Consider the following 25,054-nt stretch of genomic DNA (forward strand, 5'->3'; position numbering starts at 1 on the left):
CATTCCCACCCCCCCCCTGCCCCGGCTAAGCTAGTGGCAGCAGGGCAGAGCCCACACTCCCAGCGCTGCCGCGCCCGCATCCCATACCTCCCACCCCTCTCCCCGAGTAACACTACACTGCCCCTCCCCCCACTGGACAGCTTGCCCCAGCCCCAATCCCTCCCTCTCCCATGCCCTTTCCCTTCTCCAACCAATTTACCAGCTGGAAGCAGCTGTCAGCTGCCTGTTTAGTCTATGGCCAAATCTCCAAATTGGCTGAATCTTTTCCGAAGCTCTTCCAAATTGATTTAGATGCTCTGAATCGATTCAAAGCTTTTACTTGGTCTCCCGATTCGATTCAGATTTGAAGATTTGGTCCCCAAATGGGGCCGAATCTTCTCCAAATCGAATCAACTACTAAAGTTCGCACAGCCCTTCTGAATACCTGCCTTTAGTTCTTTACACATTTCTCTGCAACAAATAATGTCACAGTAACATAGCGAATGCTCAGTCACAAAAAACTTCAAGTGATTTTACCTCTGGGTTAATAGTGAATGTTTTAGGTGATTTTCCAACACTGAGAAGATCAAATATTATTTCTTTCATTGCAAAATCCAAACGTTCCTATGAAGAAAAACATGACATTAGATTCTCTTTGTATTCACATGGATAACTTCGGCACCCACACAAGAAGCCTAATGTCTTGCTAGCCTATAAATAGCTAAAAAAAAGTTTTTAAAAATATTCCTCTTGGTTTATAATCCCTCAAAAGTCAGGAATGGTAGTTAGTAACTCAGTGAACTGCAGGAAGTAAAGGGATTGTCTCATCATTCATGTATCTGAATACTGTGCTGGAGGATTAAATTCGATCCCTGGCTCTGTCACAGAGCTCCTACACGATGATAAACTTTTTTATTTTTAAAAGAGATGGTCCCAAAGGAAAGGAAGAATGATCCAATGGCTAAGAGGGTAATTTTGTTAAGAGATGAGGGGTTTGTCCCACCTAATCTCTCAATGAGAGTGTTGTAGGAGGTCCATTACATGAAAGATCAGGAAGCAGCCAGATACTATAGTGATAGGTACCATGTTACTACCCAGAATTGACAGCCTGTATATTTCATACTTTAATAATGCCTATTGGTGTTCCAGTCTAAAAAATTATATATATTACTGCTCAAATACCATGGTAATGGTACGTTATAAATGCACGTAGCAGCATCTCACCACATAACATAGGAAGGCACATCAGGAGTCATTCAGTCTAAACCAAATCATGTTCAGACTTAACTGTAATTTAGGTCACTGGAAAATGGTTTTCAGCTTTCGTAACTGCCATTGGTCATAAATAGTCGATCGTTAATTGTCATTACTTTTAGGTTTATGTATCAATTTTATTCCTGATGTACCTCTGCTAATTTCAGTGCAATTGCTCCAAGGATAAATTTGGTCTTTTAAGATTCTTTCAGGGGGATCTTACCTGAGCAATGAACTGAATAATCTTCACAAATATATTTAGAGGCGTGTCTCGAGGGACCACACTACGTGAGCCTTTTGGAAAAAGTGCTGATACAATGCTCATGAGACGGCTATAGGGATTTAGAAACAAACATTACTAACAAATCCAATTTCTGAGAAAAAGATATTTTTTTCTTTAATAAAGATGGGTATTTTATAATTAAATTGGAGTTTTTGTTCCACAATACTATATAGTCAAACAGGATTAAAAATGACCCCCAAAGTCATCAAACCCAGATCCCCTGCAGTTTCAAGCAACCATATCATACAGTCTCTTTTATAAAAGTTATCAGCTTCTCCTTGGAAACTCAGTTTTTGTGCCTCCTTCATTTCTATTGGAAAGCACCCCCCCAATGGTTTTGTATCATATGCCCTCCTAGATTTTATTTTTGTATGCTCAATAAAGCAAGTTCTGTTGGTCTCCACTATTAAGAAAGGCTCTCTATTGAACTGACCATTCTACTAGCCACTGTCCAGACCCGTGTCAATTTAAATTACTCTTTATATAATTAAAAATTTTTTAAAAATAAATTATAAATTGAAACATACTTTTGTGTATAGTGTACGTACCTTTGCGTTACAGTGTTACTTTCACATTTTATTCTAATAACATAAACCCACAATAATCTGTAGAGAGATTCCAGTGCAACTCGAGACATTTTTGGATCTTTATTCTGCAAAACAAATTTAAAATGCAGTTAGTATCCACCATTGAAATACTCACCCAAAAGCCTTTTTTTAAAAACTTTATTCACTCGAGAAAATTCTAGTATTTTGAAGTTAATTTTAAATTGTTTTAAAAAAGAAGTCTGATGTATTAAATATTTGAAATATCAACTTAATTAAAATATATTTCCATTACTGTATGCATGTAAACACAAACTTCAGATTATTTTGCATGATTCTGTCAGTTTGAGAGCAAAGGAGTAAGCTGATCCTTCCTTTGAGATGAACTTCAGGAATTTACTGCCTCAATTTCTTCTTCTTATGCCTACAATGCTGTTGAAAATGAGTATAGCTCTCCGTATGCTCACTAAGCACAGTTCAAATGCAGGGCTGATGTCCAAACCTGCTCCTGCAGTTTGACTTTAATGCTGACTTAACATGACTGAAGTTTGTTCTGTCCTTTTTCTCTTGACCCTGACTCTCAGGATTTCTGCCTGCAAAGATCTCCTGTCCCTATTACTAGTTTTCTCATTCTACTCAAGGGAACTCATACCCTTTGAACCTTGGCTTGAAGCTAAAGAATTCTATCTTGCCTGGATTCCATTCTAAGACTACATGAGTCACAAGGAAAGGTCTCTCTCCCGACAGAGACCCAGGCCCTGAAGTTCTTTCAGAGAATGTTCATGGAACTGAACAAACAAATAATAGATATGGCTTCCCATAAGAACCATGGAAAGAAGATGTAGATTAAAAAAGGTTGGAACATAACAATTACAAGCAATAAGATCACGTAGCATTCTGTTTAACTCGCATAGTGGAGAGACTGTAATTTTGAATGTTTGCTTGAAGGGAAATACAGGATATCTAGGCTTCATTGAAAAAGTGTTTTAAAGGAGGAACTTGAATTAAGCTCAGTGTATATAACAGATTACAGTTTTCACTTTTACCAACATTTACTTCAAGAGACAGTAGATCCTCATGTTCACTGAAACAAGTCTGTCTATTCATTGTTATACATTCAATCAAAGTCTTTAACAAAAATACACTATCTTGAATTTTCCTCATCAATGGCAATAAAGTTCTTGAGTATAATATTTAAAGAAACTATCATTTTAAAAGGAGGGTGAAGTTAGAAGTTGAGAAAAACTTATTAGTGGCTTCTAATGAGCGAGTTAGGAGAAAGGAAGCAGAGATTCAAATAGCTGATGAACAATGTTCCAAATCTCTCTATTATTGATATCTGAGGAGATTTAACTTGTAGCTATTTCCAACCAGTTAAGATCAAGATTTCCTTTTCTGTAGGAACAGCAGACAAGCTGTGCATCTGCTAACATTGTATCTGTAGAATTAATAAGCATTCATAATTAAAAGGGTAGCATGTTTATAAAGGCAGCACTGAAAAATTTAAGTCAATCTCAATCATTTTCTTTTATTGCTAAGCCTTTTCACACTTTCATCACTTTCCTATAAGCAGATGGCAAACCAACACATATGCTTGAAGGAAATAGGTTTTAATTCTAATTGCAATAAATTATGGCAATTATAGCAAAACGTCAATAATCTTACACAATAGAATTACAGTTTCTTCTCCTTAAATCTGGACTTAAAACCCTGACACATTCCAGTTTTATCTAATACATGTTAGGGTCTTACTTGAAATACTTTGTTCAGTTATTTTGTTGCAAAGATAACTCTGTGTTATTCCCTAATAATCTTCTTGGGTTAATATACCAGCAGGGTATGGCATGAATTGTCAAGAAATCTTACCAAAGTATTACCAAATAAAAAAACAAAACAAAACGAGAGAGTGAATGTACACTGGTCTTATGTGACACATTAAAATGATTCAATGGTACAAATATCTCAGTGAAGGCAAGAAACAAAACCAGCATTTTTTCCACGTTAGTCAAATGTAGTCACTTACTGAAAAAAGTACTTTTTAATACTGAAGTTAAACTTTTCTTCTGTTCTGAACTAAAACAATTTCTACTTTTTAAAACCTGCAAAACCAACAGTGTTAAAGTCTTTCAAGTTAGTTCACTGCAAATTATCATATTAAATTAGTTCCACATTTTTATTATGAAATAGGCTTCCAAGTCTGCTCACATGCAAAACATTTTTATTTGTAATACATGAAACAGAAATAACCAAATGTCTAATGTAGGTATTTTATTCCCTACTATAAACATGCACTTATCAACAAACTGTGTTGCAAAATTGTTGCTCAGTCTCACAAATCTATCTTCTCTCAGATAAATTGGTACTAGACCATTTGTCAAACTTTCTCCCTTTGTCCTTCAGGGAAAAAAGCTCTGACCAGATTACTTATGTTTTGAGCTGTTGCTTCTTGATAGTGCTGAAGGCAGCTGTACAGAACCAAACAAAACACAGAATGCAACAAAGAACACAAAAACAAAATAGTGCAATTACAGGAGACAAAGCAACTTTTCACTGAGTTATTACAACATCTTAACTCACCTGCAGCGTTTCTATTTGCTTTCTGATACTGTTGTTAGATGGCATCTAAATAAAGCAATGTGAAACAGCAAAAAACATAACAAACATGAGAATGGGAGGCACATGCATGTTAGATGAAAAAAAGCACAAAACAACATATAGCTGTATTCTAGGGACTCTATTCAGTAGAAATACAGTTTGCTGACAACAGCAGTGAATGCTCCTTCAAATACCATGGCTTGTCTGCAGTGGACATTTTTTTTTTGCCTTATGGAATTCATATTAAAGTGTTCTCTGTCATCATTTTCTTCTACATGACATTCTTTTTCCCATTTAGGAACCTAGAAATCTTCCTCCCCCTAATGGTCAGCAGAGGTAACAGACTCCCCTACCCCCATATTTAAGGAACCTGCTTATCTTGTGATGAGTTTACTAAAAAGTGGCCAGAGCATATCACTATATTTTAACTACTTTTTATCACCATGGTGGCAGACTACTGCATTGATTCAGGGAAGTACTTGAGTGAAGAAAAAAAAAAAAAAAAAAAAATCACACTGATGTATATATTTCTGTATTCTTAATTTCCACAGACTTTCTGCACAGACAGAATTGAAAGTTATTGCTATTGCCCTAGGCCCTAAATGTCCTGGGATCTAGCTTCTAGGTACAGAATATACCTAAGAGACCACTAGTTTCTCTGCGCTATACTGTCCCAGGTTCAATCACTGGACATTCTTAAACTGGAGCAGTAGAAGAAAGAGGGGTTGCTGGTAGGGTGCTTTCCATGACAACACCACAGTACTGGAACACCCATGTTAGGTGTGACATAGCCCAAAAGTTCTGACCTTTAAGGCACACTGCAAAGCCCATGTTTTTCCCTAGCTTATGAGAAGCAAGCTTGTGAGAATAAATCAGTGGTTTGAAAATATTATGGTTTCGGTCTAGTTTACCCTGCCCCCGCTGGTGCTCAGACGTAACCTGCTAAAACTCTAATGTTGATCATTATAATTTAAAAGATGTGACGTACACCTAGATCAAATGGATAAGCAATCTTTATTAGTGTGCATATATCTTGGTAAATTTACGCAAATAAATAATATAAATGTTATCATCAGGAGATCAGATAAAAATAAGGGAGTGAGAGATTGAGAGAGGAATTTACTGGGCAATTCACAGCTTCAAAAAGTAATGGGATTACATATTATACACTGCATGCATTTTAATTAGCTCCAAAAGGCAGAGGCACAAATTTAGCCATAGTGAAACAGAAATATAGCTGGGTTGTAGTTTTAATGATTCACTCCAGTGAACTCCCAGTCCAAAGCTAGATACACCAAAAAAGAGTAGTGCAGCTTGAATGATTCCACAGTCTACTACATATCCTGCTAAATCAATGCACAGTAGCCAAAACCACAACATTCTGCAGAAGCTCATATATAAAATTTCTGCTGAATAGAGCCCAAAGTTAAATGTGTTAAGCTGTTAGTATTTAACAAAACTATCCAAAATATTAAGTGCATGCTGTGCAATTACTAATTAAACTCCTTGGCACTGACAGTTTGAATGAGTCCATTGTCAGCAATGGACATTAAGCCAGGAAAATCTAGTTCTCAGCATGTAAAGAATTTTTTAAAAAGCTGATTTCATTTAATGAGCAAAATTAATAAAACAAAAGTCGAAGCAGACATTGCAAGATAATTGTAAATATGTTAGATGAAAAATATACAAAAAACCAACAAGCAACAGAAAAGTATGAAAGATGTCATGAAAACAAATGACCCTTCACAGAGTAAAATCTGCATTTCATTTTGGCACCTTTCATCATGGATTTACAAATTTTTAAATAAACAGCATGTAGACACCATTTGGAAACTGTTAAACGCAGAGAACCATTAAAAATGCTGAAGTGGATCAAACAATTGTATTAAAAATATCTAAATCAAGATATTAAGTGGAAACATGAACTTTAGTCAAAATTGATAAAACACTGTATAATATTAAATAATTTAATTAACAAGAGGACACACATTTTCCAAGTATCAGTGATTTGTATATTAGATCAATAAAGTAGTGTTTAGAATTCTATCAAGTACTGGGAGGGAGTTAAAGGAACACTAAGTTTAATACTGGAAACATGCATAACTGTGACAGCATATATGTAAAGGTTAACTGCCCTCTACAACAGGGGCTGGCAACTTTTTCAAGCTGCAGGCCAGAACAACTCTGCTCCAGTCTGGTGCGGGTCAGATAGCCATGGCAGCATATCAGCTTTTTCTGCACATTCGCCTAAAGCAGAGCTTTCCAAACTGTGTGCCGCGACACATTAGTGTGTCGGCGGCCGTGTGTAGGTGTGTCGCGCGAAATGCAGAAAATTTTGCGGAAGGGCACCGCGGAGCTCCCTTACTCGCGTCTGCTTCCCTTGGCCCCTCCCCCGGAACTGAATTACTGTGTCACAAAATGATGCATGTCTAAAAAGTGTGTCACCAACATGAAAAGTTTGGAAAGCTCTGGCCTAAAACATGCACTGGGAGCTGCACCCACATTGCCACTGCTTCTCTTAGCTCCCCATTTCCTGATGTGAGCACAGCTTCCAAGTGGAATGGAGTTGGGCTGGGCTAGGGAGCTGGAAGCTGCTTCCATGTTGCTCTGTTGGTTCTAGAATAGCATTTACTACAGGTACTACTGACAGAGCTGTGCAAACAAACCAATGAAGCTAATGTAAAGACAACAGAAAGGAGTTAGTTGTTACACTTCTTTTACCGTGCCATGCCAACATCGGTACCACATAAAACCCCACAGAAAACGTCAATGTTGCAATTACTTCGCAGTGTCCTTTAAACAGGTAACAACTTTATTTGGTATTAAAATACTGCAGTTGTGAGAAACTGCTATTGATTTGTTACAGTTCCTGAACTGAGAATGATTCTTACCTTTAAATGTGACAAACAGTTCTGCAGGAAAATGTGCCAGTTATTTAAAAAAAATTGTTTCTGACTCACACACAACAGGCAGGTGATCAATGGATACAAAGCCTGAGTAGGGGGGAAAAAAGAATTGATCAAATTGCTCTTTGAGAAATACATGCAGGGACAAAGCAATCATCTTAGTGAAACCTGAGGAAGGTTTGGATTATCAAGAATATTGCCTTGTTTTCTGGTCTGCTTTCAGCATAAAATAAATTTAATTTAATACAGTTTGTAAGTACTGGAACAACACGGCTTTGTTTGCTGGTGAACCATAAGATCTGTTAACATGTAAAAAGTTATTGAGCAGAATATATACTAGTTCTTATTATAAAAGCTAATCTCAATTACAGCCATTTTGATATAACACGAGATTTAAGGGAGAGCAATACAGTGTAGTTAATTAATAAGAATAATGCAAGGGCTTCTGAATTAAAAAAAATGCTAAATACCTTCTCAATGCTTACTTTGATAGTGATCCTACATCACTCTGGCTGTAAGTAAGAATGACAGCAGTTCCTTTATTCTTGGAATCCTAATATAGGAATTCACTCTACTAAAAGTTCCCATACATGAAAATGAAGAAGAAACAGCCCTGGGCTGGGCTGTGCTGTCTGCTCCACAGAGAACGACTGGGAGAAACCCAGCTGGGGACCACAGCTGGGTCTGCTGGAGGAATTTGGGTGGGGGAGAAGCCCCTACCAGACTTTGCCCCACTGGAGTGGAGGGGGTGGCAATGAACAACCTGAGAAGGACTATCCCCCACCACCCCAGGCAAACCCCAACTGGGGTCTGGGAGGGGCTTTAATTCCCCCCCACCCAGCTCAGTGCTGGCCACAACCCTTGCTCTCTGCTTGAGTAGGACACGGGGTACAGGTAGGCAACAGCCTGAGGGGGACTACCTGACCCCCCCAGGCAAACCCTGGCTGGGGTCCGAAGTCTGAGGGGCTGTAATCCCCCATCCCCAGGCTCAGTGTGCTGGTGTGACCAAAGAAAACAGAGAACTACATTTACAGTATAAAACAGCAGGAGACCAGCAGACTCCACCCTCACCCAACTCTGGCAGAGACTGAGGCAGGCAAGCAGTTGATAAGGGAGGGGGTGTAATTCCCTTCAGCTCCCTCAGGCCATGGGGGAGGGGGGAAGAGGCTGGAGGGACTGGTCCCCTGCCACCTGTGAGCACTGGGATCTCTACTACAACACCTAAGACCACATGCTGATACCCAAGAAGGACTTTCTGAATACCTGCCTGTAAGGAGACTTATGCAAGGTTCTCTCTTGTTTTCTTTGTTTACATTTTAACTCAGACTAAGCTGTGTGTGCTCTCACTGTGTTTACTGGGCTGTATCTTAGCTTAGGCAAAGATTTTTGGTTGTTTTTTGTTGTGTGCTTGAGTTTGCAAATTACTGTGCTCAATACATGTTTGCGTCAGAAAAAGGACTATTCTTGTTCAAGCTTTTATGAATTTGGTGCCACTACCTTTTTCTGCACCCACCCCCTCCTCAGCCTGGCAACCTCAAGCAGGGATTGGAGGGGAAGAGGCAGAAGCCTGGCGGGCACTGTCCCCCCACCCAGGAAGACCCCACGGGTTTGAGTCCCGTGTGGGCCAGGGTGAGGAGTTAAAATCCCAACCCCCAGTGTGCTAGCCCAAGGCTGGAGCCTGGCCACACTCCTTCCACTGGAGCAGAGAGTGGGAAAAAGCCTTGAAGCTTGTCCTTTCCCTTTGGCACTGGCTTGTAGGCTGGGAGGTGTGCTATAGCCCTCTTCCCCACCCCCCGGGTTATGGCCTGAGCCACTGCAGGCATGTGGCTGCAATTCCTGAATCAAAAGCGAATGTCTGTTCACTTGCTTCTCAGTTTAATCTCTGCAGTTTAAATTAACCTGCAAAGACTGATTCAATTCAATCTGGGGCTTTTTGACTGTCTGTACTTAGCCCTAAACTATAAGACTGAGATTAAAGATGGGGCAGGTTTAACATAAACTATGTGACACTAATTCTTGTGCCTCATAAGAGGGCAGACTTAAATTTATAGAACGCGCAATTTTTCTAAGGCAAATAATTTGTCTAAAACCATAAATAAGTCTGTCAGTCAAGAGTTGAAATATTTCTTAAATACCAGTGAGTGCTTCTTTCTTGAGCTCAATTCAAAGGTAGTCTGATAGAGCATCTCCACAAAGTTTTTCAAACATGGTACATTGACTTCATTTTTAACAGCCTAGTGGAAATAAATATAAATAAGTACAAAGACATAAAGAAAAATGTTAAGATGCAATTAAGAACAATGTTAAGAACAACTGCATGCACTTAAAGGCATTTAGATCACCTTTAAGATTAGTGAAGAGATATTCAAGTCTTTCCATCTGAGATGTATTAACAGCACATGAAATACAACTGTGCCATACAGCACATCTAGCAAAATGATGAAAATGTTGCAACTAAGGAGCGTTAGAAACATGTCACCTGAATTCCCACACTTAAAGCAAGTTAAAGTAGTAAATTAAACTATTTTATCATTAGCCAACACCAAGTTCTTGCACAATATACATTTTAAGGAGTTTGGGGTATTTTTTTTCTTCAAGACATACTTACAGCAGCCACAGGGATGAGAATTTCCACAAACAAACCAGCAAGTGCATGTTTTATGTCTTTATCTTTTACTTCCAAGAAGTACTGAGCACATTCCTTTATAATGAAGTTAAAAAAAAAAAAAAAAAAGGATTTTCAGTTGCATAAAAATCTCTGTGTAAGACAGTAGATGACAACTAGTCAAAATTAAAATGTAACAAATGAAAGTTTCTCCAGCAATATTGTAGAACTATTCGCAATATTCCCACAAGTTTTTGAAAACTGAAAAGGAAATACCTCAGTAGCAATGACTTATCAGTTATTAACAGTAAAAGGGATGCTTTTCGGCAATGATTATTTTAAAGCTTCTGAAAAAAGTGGTTGTCTTTCTATCATTACTAGCAATTTGCAAGGTAAAAAAAACCAAAACCAAACTAACATTTATGTAGTGGTTTCATTTTTCAACCTGATTTACTGTCATTAACTGGTAACATCATTTAGAGGAGAAAATGTACGTGCATGCAATACTATAAAGGAAACTTAAAGCAGGGGTGTCAAACTGGTTTGATCCCTCAGGCCAGATCCGGACCCTAGGGGGTTGGATCCACACCCACCTCAAGTGGCAGGGTGAGTGAAGTCAGGAGGGTATAGGATTAATGTGGCCAACACTTGGTCCAAACTGCTGAAATGCATCCCAAGCATTGCCCCCATATCCCAGATTTTGGCAACAGACCCTACCTTTGTCCAGCCTACCCCAAAATCCCTGGTCCCTCCTATACCTTCATACTACAGGATTCATCTTGTTATGGTCCAAATTTTCAGCTCCTTAATAAGGCACTGTGACAGGCTGTTGCAGGCTGCAAGGCCAGAGGCTCCAGCATAGCTGCAAGCAGTAACATCAATTACAGGCTGCTCAAGGGGACTGGACCAGCTGAGAGAGATAAGCACCCACAGGAAGTCAAAAGGTTCCTAGGGAGGGGAAGCCAGAAAGACAGGCAGACAAAAGGGAGAGAGAGTGAGAGAGAGCTTCCTGGCCAGAAGCTCCAATACCAGACCAGGGACTCTCAGGATCTGGGAAAAGACCCAGGTGCTGAGACTGGGAGCAGCAGCACCACAGCAGGGAGTCACAGACAGCCTGAGAGAAAAGAATGAAGTGAGGAAGGAGCTTCTCAGGCTGAAGAGGAACCGTCTCAGAGGCTGAAGAGGATGTAGACATGTAACTTAACCCTTTATGGACCCTGTTTATGTTGGCATTGGACTGACATGTGGGAGGATGCCTATGCTACAGTCATGCCCTGAGAGCGAGGGACTGTATCATGTTTGAAGACTGAGCCAACCCTAAATCCACTGCAAGCACTTACATGTGTGTACGTAAGTCTCTGCCAGGATTACAACTTAAACCAGCAATTGACTACCAAAAATATAACAGTTTTAAACAAGTTCTGAGTCATTAATACTGTATTCTTAAAAAGGTCTTTATATATGAGGTCATTAAAGATACCAAGAGTAAGAGAGTACCAAGAGGTCTTTGTACTTGCACTCTGATAAATTGATGAAGGAAATTTGTTGATGAATAGCAGCCATAAAGTCTCAGATTGTGCTTCTACCATAGTACTTGATTTTAAGACAAGGTATATACCCCGCCCCCCGATTTAGACAAGGGGGAAAAGCCCATTGTCTTAGAATCAAGTACAAGGGCAGTGGGCAGAGGGGAGGGGGCAGGAGGCTGCTGCAACTTGGGCTGCAGCTCCTACCAAGGGTTGGAACTGTAGCCACAGCTGCTGCCTGTCCCTGTCCCACCTCCCTACACCCCTCCCATTCCCCATGTGCAGCATCTGCCCCCTTTCTCCCTCTCTTGCAGCCTTTGCCCCCTTCACCTGCCCCTCTCCTTTGCTCCATGACAGCAGGCTCTGTACAAGCTGCAGACTGAGGCACTGAACCTAGTCCCAGCCTGGCCCAACAGAAACACCGTGCAGGCTGCATGGCTGCTGGGGGGAGGGGGTTGAGACCAGGGCCGTGCTCAGTGTCTCAGGCTACAACAGGAATGGAGTCTCCTGGTGCAAAGTGGAGGAGGCAGAGGGGGAAAACAGAGGCTGGGGGTAAAAAGGGGAAGAGAGACTGGGGAGAGGGGAAAAGCAGAGGCTGAACAGTAGGGCAGGAGGGAAGCAGATGTAAAGGGGGGCCACAAGGCTGTTGGGGCGGCAGACAGGAGGCAGGCACAAGCAGGGGACAAGCTGCTTGACCTCCCCACACCACCTGCATACTGCAGGGGAGGATGAATTACAGATGACCCTCCAATAACATGTTCTATATGTGGAAAATTAAAGTTATAATTTTTTCCATTCATAGAATCCAATTATTGGGGGGGGACATCATCTTAAATTAAGGGTCATTTTATCTTTGAGTAAAAGTGGTAATCTTGTTTATTATAGCATTGCTTAAAGCAGGGGTGTCAAATTTGCTGGATCCAGACTGCAGAATGAGCAGCAGACACAGCAGAACTGACACTACAGGAACAGTGAGGCCAACAGCTAGAGAGATGCTGGGGCAAGCAGCCATGGGGAGAGGAGTTAGAGACCCAAGCAGCCCTTGCTCATCCACCTGTCTGCTGCTGATAGCCTTGTCCAATGGGGCCGCCTCACCCCAAATTCCCTGGCCCACCAGGAGCACTGGGGGCTGGACAGAGTAGCTCTGCAGGCCATACGTTTGACATCCCTGAATTAAGGACTAACAGAAATTAGGGCCTATTGGATTAAGCAGCATACAAAGAGTTATAGATGGTTCCTTTTCCAAACAGCTTACAAAATAGACAAGATAGACACATGGAGTAAATGTGCACATTTACCTGCATAAACTGAAATGATGCTTCAAAATCTTCTACAGGATACATTTTTACTCGGAAAAACTTCATCCCCATAATTAAACTGATGATACTCTGTACTACATGAGGACTCTGTTCCTTTTGTCGCAGTTCCTTTAATTCAGTGACAAACTTCTTCCTAACAGCTTGAAACCTGAATAAGTGATACACATTGCAAACACCAAGTTTGTTTAATTAGAAATTATGTAAACCTATTATAAATATTTTTAAATAATAACTTTTTCTAACTGATACAGATACTACATTTGTAGACATATAGGCAAGGTGGACACTGAACATTCTATTTCTTGTATTTAGCATCTACATGCCATGATAAATTAATACATTAGAGGATGTATCATTGCAGAATGATAACAACTGAAGGATGTCAGCCTTCTGTCCACTTCTATGTACCTAAGACTGGTAATGTGTTTTTTTAAACTATCTTCTTGTTCCATACTTTTGCAGCACAAGTGAGTACTTAACTATTTAAAAATATATATGGTATCTAAAAGAAAAAAAAAATCTGAGGCACTTTCTCTGTAACTATATGCACACAGTACAGTTTGTTTGTTACTGTTTTGGGTTCATTCTTTGAGGACTAAGTATAAAAAAGCTACTTAACAGCAATTGCAGTTCTTTGAGAGACAATGCTGAGAGATACATTCCTGACTACTGAATGTCTCTCCCAACTTGACACTCTGATCAGAAATGTTTTTGCCATAGCAGTACCTGTATAATGAACCCCAATCCTGTTTCTCACTTTGGCCCCAGGCTGAGGAGATAAAGGATATACTTTCTGCTACTTATTCCCCTTTCAGCTACAGAACATAACTGCATCTGACTCTGAGGAAGAGAGGTAAGAGGGCAGGGGGATGGAGAGATCTAAATATGTGCATGGACTATACATCCAGGAAAGCCAGTTATTGAGAACTCCTTTTTCTTCAAGAAACTGTCCACATACATATTTTTGACTTCCTAGAAGAATTAGAAAGGAAAAAAAACAGAATCTGAATCCACGTATGGACAACAGATCGCTAAGAACTCCAGCTACTTTTAACGTCCTTTTCTTCTTCAATTCATGTCCATAAACACATTCCTTACTGGTGGGTAACTTCAATGCAATGCCCACAAAAACTTGGTGGTAGGTCTCTGTGTCCCTATGCTAAGAATGACATGAGAATTATCCTGCCACATGCAGCAACAGCAATGGCATGTTTGTATGTTTGGTAAATGTATAGCCACCTTGCAGGTAGCATTTATGGGGACATCATGAAGGGATGGAAGTGACGTAGCCTCAGTGCTTATGAAATATGTCCATGTCACAGGGGGTAGCTAAACTCTAGCAGTATCCAGCATAACTAGATATCATCAGAAATCCAATTATACAGTCTCTGGGCCAAAACTGCCATGCCTTCTGATTATTCAATTCGGTCCTCTGCAGGTAGTAGAATAGTGCCCTTTCAACGTCAGAGAAGTATAAAAAGAGCTTGACTCAACAGGAATGCAGCTTTGGGAAAAACACTGGCAACAAGATCTGTTCATATTTTAACCAGGCTGGGTAGGAATTTAGAATGCGTCTGTAAAGTCACTTTGTCTAGATAAAGAATAGTGTGAAGTGTAATTCACCACCAGGACTCTGATCTTACCTACTTGCCTTGTGAAGATAACAGCCACCAGGAAGGCTGTAGTCATGGACAAAGACTAATCAGAATGATATCATGACTCAAATAATTGAATCATCAGGGAAATCAGAAACAAATTTGAGACAAACTGGAATAGGATCAGATAGTAGGATCCAAGAGAAAAAGACTAATGTACATTAAGGCAGGGGCCACGGGCCAGACTGGAACTGATATTCTGAAGCCACTAAAAGGCGGCTAGGACTAGAAGCTCCTAGAACTTTGCCTTGGTCTGTAAGTGGAGAGGGCTGCTTGTGCCGAGGAGTAATCCGATCCAGAGTTGATACTGAAACCTGAGTTTGGTGACAAGGCCAACAGCACTGGAGAAACCTGCATCAGAAGTGGGGACCTGAAAACAGACCCTGGGTCATAAAGGCTACCAGCTCAGTGCAGGTGTCCACCAGATAAACTCAGATGGCTAGACTCCAGGGAAGTCATGGTGCTATTTGGTGTCAGTATCAGAGGGCTCCTATACATGTACAGGGAGGCTGCTCCAACACTGTAATTACAGCGCACCAGTGCAAACTCAGTTAATCGAGTCTGCTGGAACGTGGAAAAACCTGGATCCCTGGTAATTACGTTTCCACAGGATTTTCACCTTCGCCAAAGGAAACTGTGAATTTCTCATTTTGCCAGAGAAACCCATGGACTTTGCTGTTTTGCAAAGACCTCTCTGCAGTCTGGCAGAATTCCAGCCTGCAAGGAGGCTGGGAAGGAGTGAGGGGAGGGCAGTCAGGCAGGGGGTGCCATGTGCATGTACATGCGCATGGCCACCAGACACCTGTGGGAGCTTCTCTACAGCTAAGTGGGAGGTGTGGAAGGATTGAGGCCTCAATCCTTCCACACCTGTAGGGAGGGAGGGGGTAGGTTAGGTAGGGCTGGGACTGCTGCCCAGCTGGGTGGTGTGTGGGGCTTGGGGCCTGGGGCCACAATATGCAGCTGCAGGGCCCTAGGGAGGAGCAGGGCAGTGCTGTGGATGGCTCATCCAGGGGGGTTGCACTCCCTGCCCTGCTGCCCTCTCCCAGGGCCTCGCAGCCCAGCGGGTGCAACCCAGCACTGCAGGGCAGCACGGAGCTTACTGTGGCCAGCAGCTTCCTGGCACAGCCCCGGAAAGGACAGGAGCCTGAGCCTGCAGTGTGCACCTGCCCCTGCCCTACTCACAGATCAGGAGGGGCATGGGTCCCCCTGCCCCCCAGGAGTGCACAGCTGTGGGGAGCCAGCTCCCATGACTGAGCCTGCAGTGGGTAGGCAGCAGGCAGCTGGGGGGGTGGGGAGCCAGGCTCCATGCTCCTTTGCAGCAGCTGCTGGGGGCAGGTGGCTGTGGACCCAGGTCCCTGGCCCTGCAGCCCTGGCAGCTGGGGGTCCCCTCCAGAAGGGCTGAGGGGGGCAGGGGCAGTAGGGAGAGGAGGGGGGAAATGAGGGGCCTTTAATTTTAATCATGGATTTTAGGGGTTAAAAAAAGAAAAAAAAAAAAAAAAATCAGAGAATTTGCAATTTATCAGGAAAAGCCATGGTAATTACCACGCTCCAGCAGACTCTAGCATCCCCACACTGAAACATGTCAGCAGGGGAGCTTTAACTAAAGCTCCTTTGACGAACTTTAGTTAAAGCACCCCCCTGCCACCATTTTTCAGCGCAGGGATGCTGATACATGATGTTCCAGGTGCTCTGATTAGAGTGGCTCTTGGAGATGCTTTAATTAAAATGTCCCCCCCAACACACTCCCAGAGCACATCTATAAACACCCAGACTATTTGCAACAGTGGAGTAAAGGTGGATGGAGTTTGGGAGCATGCTAGTGTCACATGCTGGAGCCAAATCTTCAGCCATTGGATCTAGACATCTGAGGCATGGTAATTAGCGAGCCCTCAATCAGGGGGAACAGGGGCAGAGTAAGGTTTGGTGGCTCCCTAACAGCTTCAACACAACCCAACTGGCTGACAGTCTCCATCTCTGCTAGACCTCTGGAACCAAAGCCATTGAGCCTTCCTTGACCTAGGTAGGCCAGGAGACTTCAGAGAGAGGCTAAGCCGCAATGGGATATAGTGATGCTAGGTATGAGAGCTAGGTGGTGTCAAAGAAGTTCTAGTGCCCAAGGAAGCCTGAAGGATCAAGGTCTGATGAAGGAGTCATGAATGGGGCAGCAAGACATCTCCCAGTCCCGAAGGCTGCATGGAACCTTATCCCAAAAAAGTGTAGGGTACAGGGAAGCAAATAAGTAAATAAGGTCAATATGTAAGGAAAAATGAATTAAAAGATAAGTTGCTGAGGAAAACCAGATACAAATTTCACAGGAAATAGAACATAAGCCACTTGGCACTTACCATCAAATGCGTGGTCTCAGCCACGCAGTTACAAGGAATTGAGGAGCATAAAGTGTGCACCCACCCTTTATCCCATTGACATGGAGCCAAAGGGGGGGCAGGGCCGCAGTGTAATTTATGGAGACTGTAGTAGCCAGAAAAATCTCCAGTCAAAGGCTCAGAATGAGAGAGAACCAACAATCAAGAATGTGTATGCGAACAACTGCTTGAAGGATATAATTTAAGAAAATGGTATTCATAGGACAAGGAGGCACATATACATTTCAACAGCACACAGCTTCACAAAAATAGAGCAGACACGTAAAGCAAGAAAAAAAGCCTTGATATATAAATACATCATGCACATATAATTCAAAACAGTTGGAAAGTCATTTTTACCATGTCAACCTAGAAAACATGATTTGTATAATACATTTGCAAAATCCTGTGGAAAATTGGAAATACATATATGTACATTTAATTAAATTATGAGCGATAAGAGTAACAACAACATGTAAACTCAAATTTTGTTTCAATATTCGCTAGAAAGACTTGGATATATACTCAAATTAATAAGGGTAATTACTATTAGAAAGCGTCAGACTGGATCAATTTTCAGCAGAAAGATGAATAATTTAAGAAAAGACAGGATTGCAACAAAATAATCTGACCAAACAAGAAATAGGGAAAGGATGTACAATACTGACCAGTTAGCTACTATTATTAATAATTATTAACATAAGCAGTAAATATTAAGGAAAGTTTGATATTTTAGAGGGGGCAGAAAATAAGAGCTAAATAATGAACTTACTTTGATTGAGCAAGAACTCCGGTCACTTCTGCATATAAATCTGCAATAATATGAACATTCCCAGTGTTGGTTCCTGAATATCTAAAGTGGGGTAGGGAGAACAAGCATATTCTTAGATATTATTTAAGTATCAACGGTGTGTTCAAGAAAGTACAAAACAGGGAGAGAGAAACCTCTGCCATGAGGAATTAGCAATCAAAATATAAAGATAATACAAACTGGACAGAAAAGTTGCATGGTTTTTGTTTTTATATTTAATCACTGGATATTTAAAATTTGTGTAGGTCAATTTGGGTTGGTTTAATGCAGGGCTGTACTTTCTAAGCAGCTGGGGCAGACATTGGGGTATCATTGATGGGGTTTAAGCTTCCCTGGTCTCTTGGGTTTGTAGCCTTGGGGTGCTCTGGATACTCTGCTGCACCTGTATCTTTTGGTGGGGGTAGTGACTAGGTGTGCCTTTTACCACCTCCATCTGTGACCCTCTCCAATTCAGGTCTGGCCACCAACATTCTGCCTTCATAACCTCAAGGCCAGACTACTGCAGTTTGCTCTATGTAAGTCTGCCCTTGAAGATCATCTGGAAGCTGTAGCTGGTACAGAATGTGATAGTAAACCATCTGACAAGGATGGTCTCCAGGAGCACATAACTCCAAAGCTCCAGAGTCTGCACTGGCTCCCAATAGCTTTTCAAGCACAATTCAAGGTGCTGTTTTTGTCGTGTAAGGCCTTAAACAGTCTGGGTCCTATATACCTAAGAGACCATCTTCTCCCTTACACTCCATTGTAATCTCTAGGTCAGCTAAGAACAACCTCCTTAAGTACCATCCATATACCAAGTCCACTTGACAAAAACAGGCAAAATGTTGTTTGCAGCAATCATGCCTTAGTTCTGGAATTCCCCACCTCTTGAGACCTGCAAGAGCCCAAGCCTGGACATCTTTCAAAAGCACTGTAAGACTTCCTTATTTGGGCAGATATTTAGCAAGCAAAGCTATACTAAGATAGTTTTTAGGGGATCTCTGTTTTATGCTGATATGCTAGCTTTCTTTCAAGTTGTTGTCTTGTTGTTTTCCGGCTTTATAAGTTACCTGTTCTCTTTCTGTAAGCCACCTTGAGTCTCTGCTGGAAAGAGTTTCTATATATACATATAGAAATGCTGTAAGATAAATCAAACACACACACACACACACACACACACTGAAACTCAACTTACCCTTCCTTATGTTTAAAGTGCTTGAAAGCCAAGTTTAGAACTTCGTGTACTAAAGGATCTGGCACTGGATGAACAGGTATCTAGAACATAGATGAAATATTTCACTTTATTCTATATCGGTAAGCAGATCCCACTCTGACATACCTCTTAGAAAAACCCAGGGACTAAAAGAGGGGTGGGTCTTCCACTAGTGTAAACTGTCACAGTTCCACAGAATGTAGCTATAACAGTTTAAAATAGCTGAGGACCTGTGCCTATATATTCAAGCAATCTGACTAAACACCAAAAATATCAATTTTATGTACATTCGTATGATATTCTCCTAAATTATCTGGAATTCTGGATTTAGGCAATCAAAAATGGTAATGAAAAATTCAGCAATCAAATCACTAGGGGATTGCCATGAATAACTTATGAGTCTAGATTAGCTGTGTATCCTTCAGACCTCTAACTGATGTTGATTTCCTATTTCAGATTTAACCTCACATGCAGAATAGTCGTGTCTGAAAACAGAACCCAAAAAGCTACAGTGTATAGGGTGACACGGTGTATAAACTGACCTCAGTTTAAAAGTTAGAAAAGTTAGGATTTTCATAGGCAGTCAGGGCCAGGCTCAGCACTCAGCTGACGCGGCCCCATCCCCTGAAAACAGTGCTGCCTGGGCTGCACCAACCAAGCACCAAGCCTAGCCCTGTCCGCTGCGAACAGCGCTGCTGAACACCATGCCCAGCCCTGGCAAGTGACATCGGGCTTGGCACCCAGCTGGCACAGCCCCATCCCCTGCAAACTGAGCACCACTTGCAGGGGATGAAGCTGTGCCAGCCGAGCAGAGACTAGCCCCGGAAAGCAGCACATACCTTCTAAGTGCCAAGTTCAGCCGCATCCCAGTCCCCTACAAGCTGCACCAGGCTCCCAGGGGATGAGGCTGCACCAGCCGAGTGCTGAGCTTGGCCCTGACTGCTGCAAACAGCGCTGCTGAGCACCAAGCCCGATGGCGCTTGCAATCGAAGGAGCTAGGCTCAGCAGCACCACTTGCAGCGGATGGGGCTGGGCTCGGCACTCAGCTGGCATGGCCCAGACAGCATCACGCACAGGAGATGGGGCTGGGTTCGGCGCTTGGCTGGTGCGGCTGCATCCCCTGCGAGAAGCGCTGGTGCGGCCCAGGCAGCACCACTCACAGGGGATGGGGCTGCACCAGCTGAGTGCCGAACCCCAAGCCCAGCCCTATCCCTGTCTCTTGTGAGTGGCACCAGGCTTGGCACTCAGCTGGCATGGCCCCATCCTCTGTGAGCAGTACTGCCTTGGCCATGCTAGCCAAGCACTGAGCCTAGAGCCACTCGCAGGGGAAGGTGGTATGGTGTATAAGTCAAGGCTGCATTTTCAGAGGACAAAATTGGACTTCAAAACCTGATTTATACACCATGAAATATGGTAACTCAAAAAATTTCATTCATCCATTTAAAGAGGAAGAGAAAAGAAATAAGACCAGAGAAAAGGAATGTATACCCAATTTGGCAGCATCGCTCACATGAGAGGAGGTAGCATAACTAAGGCGGGGGGGGGGGGGAGAGAAATCAAATCAATCCCATATACATAGTTTGCCATTTGACTTTTTTTTTTTTTAATTTTAAAACCGTCCCCCTCCCCACCCCACCCCCAAATTATAAATGTGAATTTTTCTGGGGAAAAAACTTTGCTGAATAAAATCAGTGGTGGGAACATTAATTCTTTTTTAAGAATTAGGCAGATTTGTTTACAGACCAATGACAAAATGTAAATTTTGTTTTCAATTAACAGAACTGTATTATTAATATTTGGGGGGTCTACTAGTATTATTATTATTATTATTATCATTATTATTATTATTATTATAATATTTCCTAATAGCGATTAAAAGAATCAGTTGCATTCTTTAAAAAAATCATTATATAGATTTTTTTGAATATTTTTGAAGAGGACAATATTCTATTTTAAATGGGTTATTTCTGCCAAGTACTTATTAGTATTTAACAATGCATTAAGATTTTTCTTTGCCTAAAAAGTACAAAAGAGAATTTTATGCTTCAGCTAAAGAGAATATAGTATTTATCTCTGTCCTAAAATTTTCTTCCTGTAAGGTTTTCTTTTATTGCATTTAATAAATGAATCATTGTGAAATTCAAATCAATGCAAATGATGGCATATGCTAACACATAGCCAACTCTCTCTGGCAAAATAGTATGCTGATGATTGCTACTACTATTATTGCTAATGAGAATTGACAAAATGATTTGTTTCCTCACTCTCACTTATCCCATTTGCAATTCTTAATCCCTTTATCAAAAGAAAGCTGAATAGCATTTTATTTATATATTAAAAAACACCCCACAACAGAAATATCAGCTTGCTTCCTGGGAATAATTAAACAAGGAGGCAAGATGAAAGAATGCTAATTTATTAAAATTAGCTGGGGTTTTTTACTGTACAAGGATGTTGCTGGAAATGGATTTCTTCAGGCACCACAGTATGAAAGCTAAACCCCAGCTTTAAAACTTTAAAAGTAACACTCCATAAGAGAGGATGATTTACCTGATTCTAAGACAACTCTGAGTTTAAGACCCATTCCCTCCCCCACCCCTGCCTCAGATTTCATACATGGATAATTATAAATTTGTTATAATTTTCTATGTATAGAATCTAATTAGTAGAAAGTCATCTTAAATTCATCCATATCACTACTGTTGTTCAATAAAACATTTAACAAATGGAATCTTCTCATCATAACAGAACATAGTTTCACTGCTCTGTTTTTTCACTAAAACACCAATTTATATATTTTTTATATAAAAAAATAAATTTATTTTATTGTTATATTTATTAGCTTCAAGAGATTTGAAAAGAGATAGTAACAGGGATAGAAGTGGAAAGGGAGGGGAGCCTGAAAACTTTGTGCAGCTGAAAGGATTAATAGAACATCATATGAATTTATCTTATGCTACCCTGAGTTTTGTATGGAAAAGCCAGAAGTGGGTACATTATACATTATAACAATTAAAAGCAAAAGATTAACAACCATACAGCTTGCAGAACATAAAGCACTTACCTGCTTTAGAACTTCTATTAAAACTAAACAAAAAATGAAATCTACAGCTAAATCTCTCCTCTCAAGCAGATAATCTCTCTCACGCTGTTGCTCATCCCTAGAACAAAAAAGATTGATCGTAAGTAAGACTGAATATAGATACAACATAAGAGTTGCATGTTATTGGTCTTTTTCTTTCATATAAAAATACCTAGATATACATAAAAAACACTGCATAGCTAGGGAAGAATTTGAGGCTTAGAAGGAACTGGAATTATTTTTTCATTCTTTTTAGGGAGACTAGAAAACAATCCCCTTCTTTACCATACTGCTTCCATTTCGCTTTCCTTTTCAAAAGGTCTCATCAAATAGCTACAATAGCATCAGAGAGTCCAAAACCTTGAGTCTACCAACATTTGTTCTTATATTAGCCTCAGAAGTCAAACACTAGACTTAAACCACCTCTGTGATTTTGCAATTGCTACTGAGAAACAAGTCCGGTCAACTCATTCCCATTTGACATGCATCACTTGCCAAAAACTATTGTGTGGTTGCTTTCTGGCACGTTCCCAGGGCCAGGTATCTCTTGTGAGTAGTGTGGCAGAAATGCCATCGTCTGTGTCCCTCTTCAGAAATCTGTCTCTGCCAGCATGAGAGGCTGGGGTTGAATGCCTCAGGGTGGGGAATCGGCCTCCCTGTCTACATGAGACAAGCCTGGTGCCTCGGAGGCGGATGCTCTGGTCACCTGGGGAGGGGGAGTAAAAAGCCACACTCACTGGCCCAGGTAGCCAGTGATGCTTTTTTAGATTGGTTGGCGAGTGGCCAGCACTGGCAGCTTCGATCGGGCACAGTGAGGTGGGCAGCTCAACACAGGAGCACCCCCTTCTGGCCCGCCACAAGTAGCACTAAGCATGCCCAATCCTATGTTAAAAACAAAAACACATGTGGAACAGAACCAAAAGGGTGGGTTTTGTTTCTTGGTAGTGAACTTGGAATCACTGCAGAAAAGGTATCAAAACCCCCCAAACTGTTTCTTCCCTCAGGTTAAAAACAAAAACTCAAAAGCCTTAACTTTTGTTGATCCAGAATAAGAAAGTCTTCTACTGCAACTTCCTGCTCAGGTCAAGTCATCCCCGTGTAAACCATCCCAGATAAAATTTTGTCTAACGTACACTTAAAAATTTTAAGAAGATGGAGATTTCATGACGTAATTTCACTATTTTAGTGCTTCTTCTTAATTGCCTAACTTAATCAAATGTAGATTTACTGGTGACAAATATGATATCACTTACCCCTTTGATTTTGTGCTCGATCGAGGTCTATATTCATAAGATTCATCTTCTGTTCCATTTTGACGCCTGTACCAGTCAAACAAGGTGCGTAATAAGGAGGGGAGACAGTGCTCTGCTACTGAGCTCATAGAGCTTATCAACTGGAAAGAAAATAAAGTTTTAGTAGCTCACGATGTGACAGAATGCTCAGAAGAAACTGAATTATTTTTGTTTTATTAATATTTTTGAACAATAAGAAAACAGAATCTTTACACATCATGGTCACCCAAGATAATTTTTCTGAACACAGGAATTATGGCAAATGTAATATAGGAAAGCAGGCATAGTGTTGCAAAGTTAATGTAAAATGATATAAGCAACCCTAATAAAATTCACTATATGATGTCAGATATTTTATAAATCAAATAAATGTTGCCATAAAGAAAACTCATGTTTGAAATACATAATTTTAAAACCAATGATGGACAAGCAATATTCTTCCTAAAGCTGTTATAAACTTACTAGTTCTGGGCATAGCAGCATGCTCTTTTGGTCACAATATAAGCTGAAATCAAAGCATTTAAATGTTCTACTCCTCTCTAACATGACTGTTTCAGTAGATACCTATATCCATTCACAATGTAACTCAGTTATGTAACCATAACAATATGACCAACATCAGACACTTGCAGGCATGCATGTAAGCTCACGTAGACCAGGTATATTGTTTGCTTTAAAAAAAGCAAAGACTGAATTCAGTAAATGTACCAAGAGAACAGTTAATATAAACTATAATTAAAGTACAGCAGTATAACAGCATCTGCATACTCCAGAGTTCTTCTAGCCTAAATTCCAGTACAGATTATTAGTAGCAGAAAGTTTATTAGTGAAAGAGAAGTTTGGAGGCTTTGGCTGCTAACAGATGTTAAAAAACCAAACAAAACAAAACCCCTCCCAAAAATACATGCCTTGCTAGAAGCAGCAGCATGTTAGTTTGACCTCGCTCTGCAGCATTTGTTTCATAGTTTCATAGTTGGTAGGGTCGGAAGGGACCTAAGGAGATCACCTAGTCCGACCCCCTGCTGTGGCAGGAAAGAGTACTGGGGTCAAACAACCCCAGTCAGATGTTGTCCAGCCTCCTTTTAAAGACCCCCAAGGTAGGAGCCAGCACCACTTCTTTTGGAAGTTGGTTCCAGGTCCTAGCTGCCCGACAGTGAAATAATGCTTCCTAATGTCTAGCCTGAAACTACCCTCTGCTAGCTTGTGTCCGTTGTTTCTTGTAACTCCCGGGAGTGCTCGGGGGAAACTGGGACTCTCCCAATGCCTGCTGGTCCCCCTTGACTAGTTTGTAGACTGCCACTAGATCCCCTCTCAGCCTTCTCTTTTGGAGGCTGAACAGGGTCAGGTCCCTCAGCCTCTCCTCATAGGGCCTGCCCTGCTGACCCCTGATCATGCAGGTGACCCTCCTTTGGACCCTCTCCATATTGGCCACATCCCTCCTTAAGTGCGGTGCCCAGAACTGGACACAGTACTCCAGCTGTGGCCTGAGCAGAGTCACGTAGAGGGGGAGGATCACCTCCTTGGACCTGCTTGAGATGCATCTGTGGATGCATGACAAGGTATGGTTGGCCTTCCTGACCGCGTCCCCACACGGTTGGCCGATGTTCATTGTGGCATCAATGATGACTCCAAGATCCTTTTCTGTCT

General features: G+C 41.3%; 1 protein-coding gene across 15 annotated transcripts in view; it reads right to left on the minus strand.

Annotated features, from left to right (window-relative positions):
- The window catches only part of FRYL (FRY like transcription coactivator), a 307,800-nt gene that overhangs the window by 128,822 nt on the left and 153,924 nt on the right, over nt 1-25,054 (minus strand). For 9 of the 15 annotated variants that reach the window (XM_025198387.1, XM_025198393.1, XM_025198394.1 and 6 more), the window contains 12 exons: nt 23,369-23,508; nt 22,098-22,194; nt 19,016-19,095; nt 17,803-17,883; nt 12,992-13,160; nt 10,171-10,263; nt 9,698-9,796; nt 7,548-7,649; nt 4,639-4,683; nt 2,065-2,168; nt 1,457-1,565; nt 517-603 (listed from right to left, as the gene is read on the minus strand). In XM_025198387.1, the coding sequence (XP_025054172.1) occupies nt 517-603; nt 1,457-1,565; nt 2,065-2,168; nt 4,639-4,683; nt 7,548-7,649; nt 9,698-9,796; nt 10,171-10,263; nt 12,992-13,160; nt 17,803-17,883; nt 19,016-19,095; nt 22,098-22,194; nt 23,369-23,508 (1,206 nt within the window). Of the gene's footprint in view, nt 1-516; nt 604-1,456; nt 1,566-2,064; nt 2,169-2,935; nt 4,611-4,638; nt 4,684-7,547; nt 7,650-9,697; nt 9,797-10,170; nt 10,264-12,991; nt 13,161-17,802; nt 17,884-19,015; nt 19,096-22,097; nt 22,195-23,368; nt 23,509-25,054 lie in introns of those variants that run through there. The other 6 variants (XM_025198386.1, XM_025198396.1, XM_025198390.1 and 3 more) reach the window with 3 other exon arrangements.

The sequence above is a fragment of the Alligator sinensis genome, unplaced genomic scaffold, assembly GCF_000455745.1.
Source record: "Alligator sinensis unplaced genomic scaffold, ASM45574v1 scaffold134_1, whole genome shotgun sequence".
NCBI lineage: Eukaryota > Metazoa > Chordata > Crocodylia > Alligatoridae > Alligator > Alligator sinensis.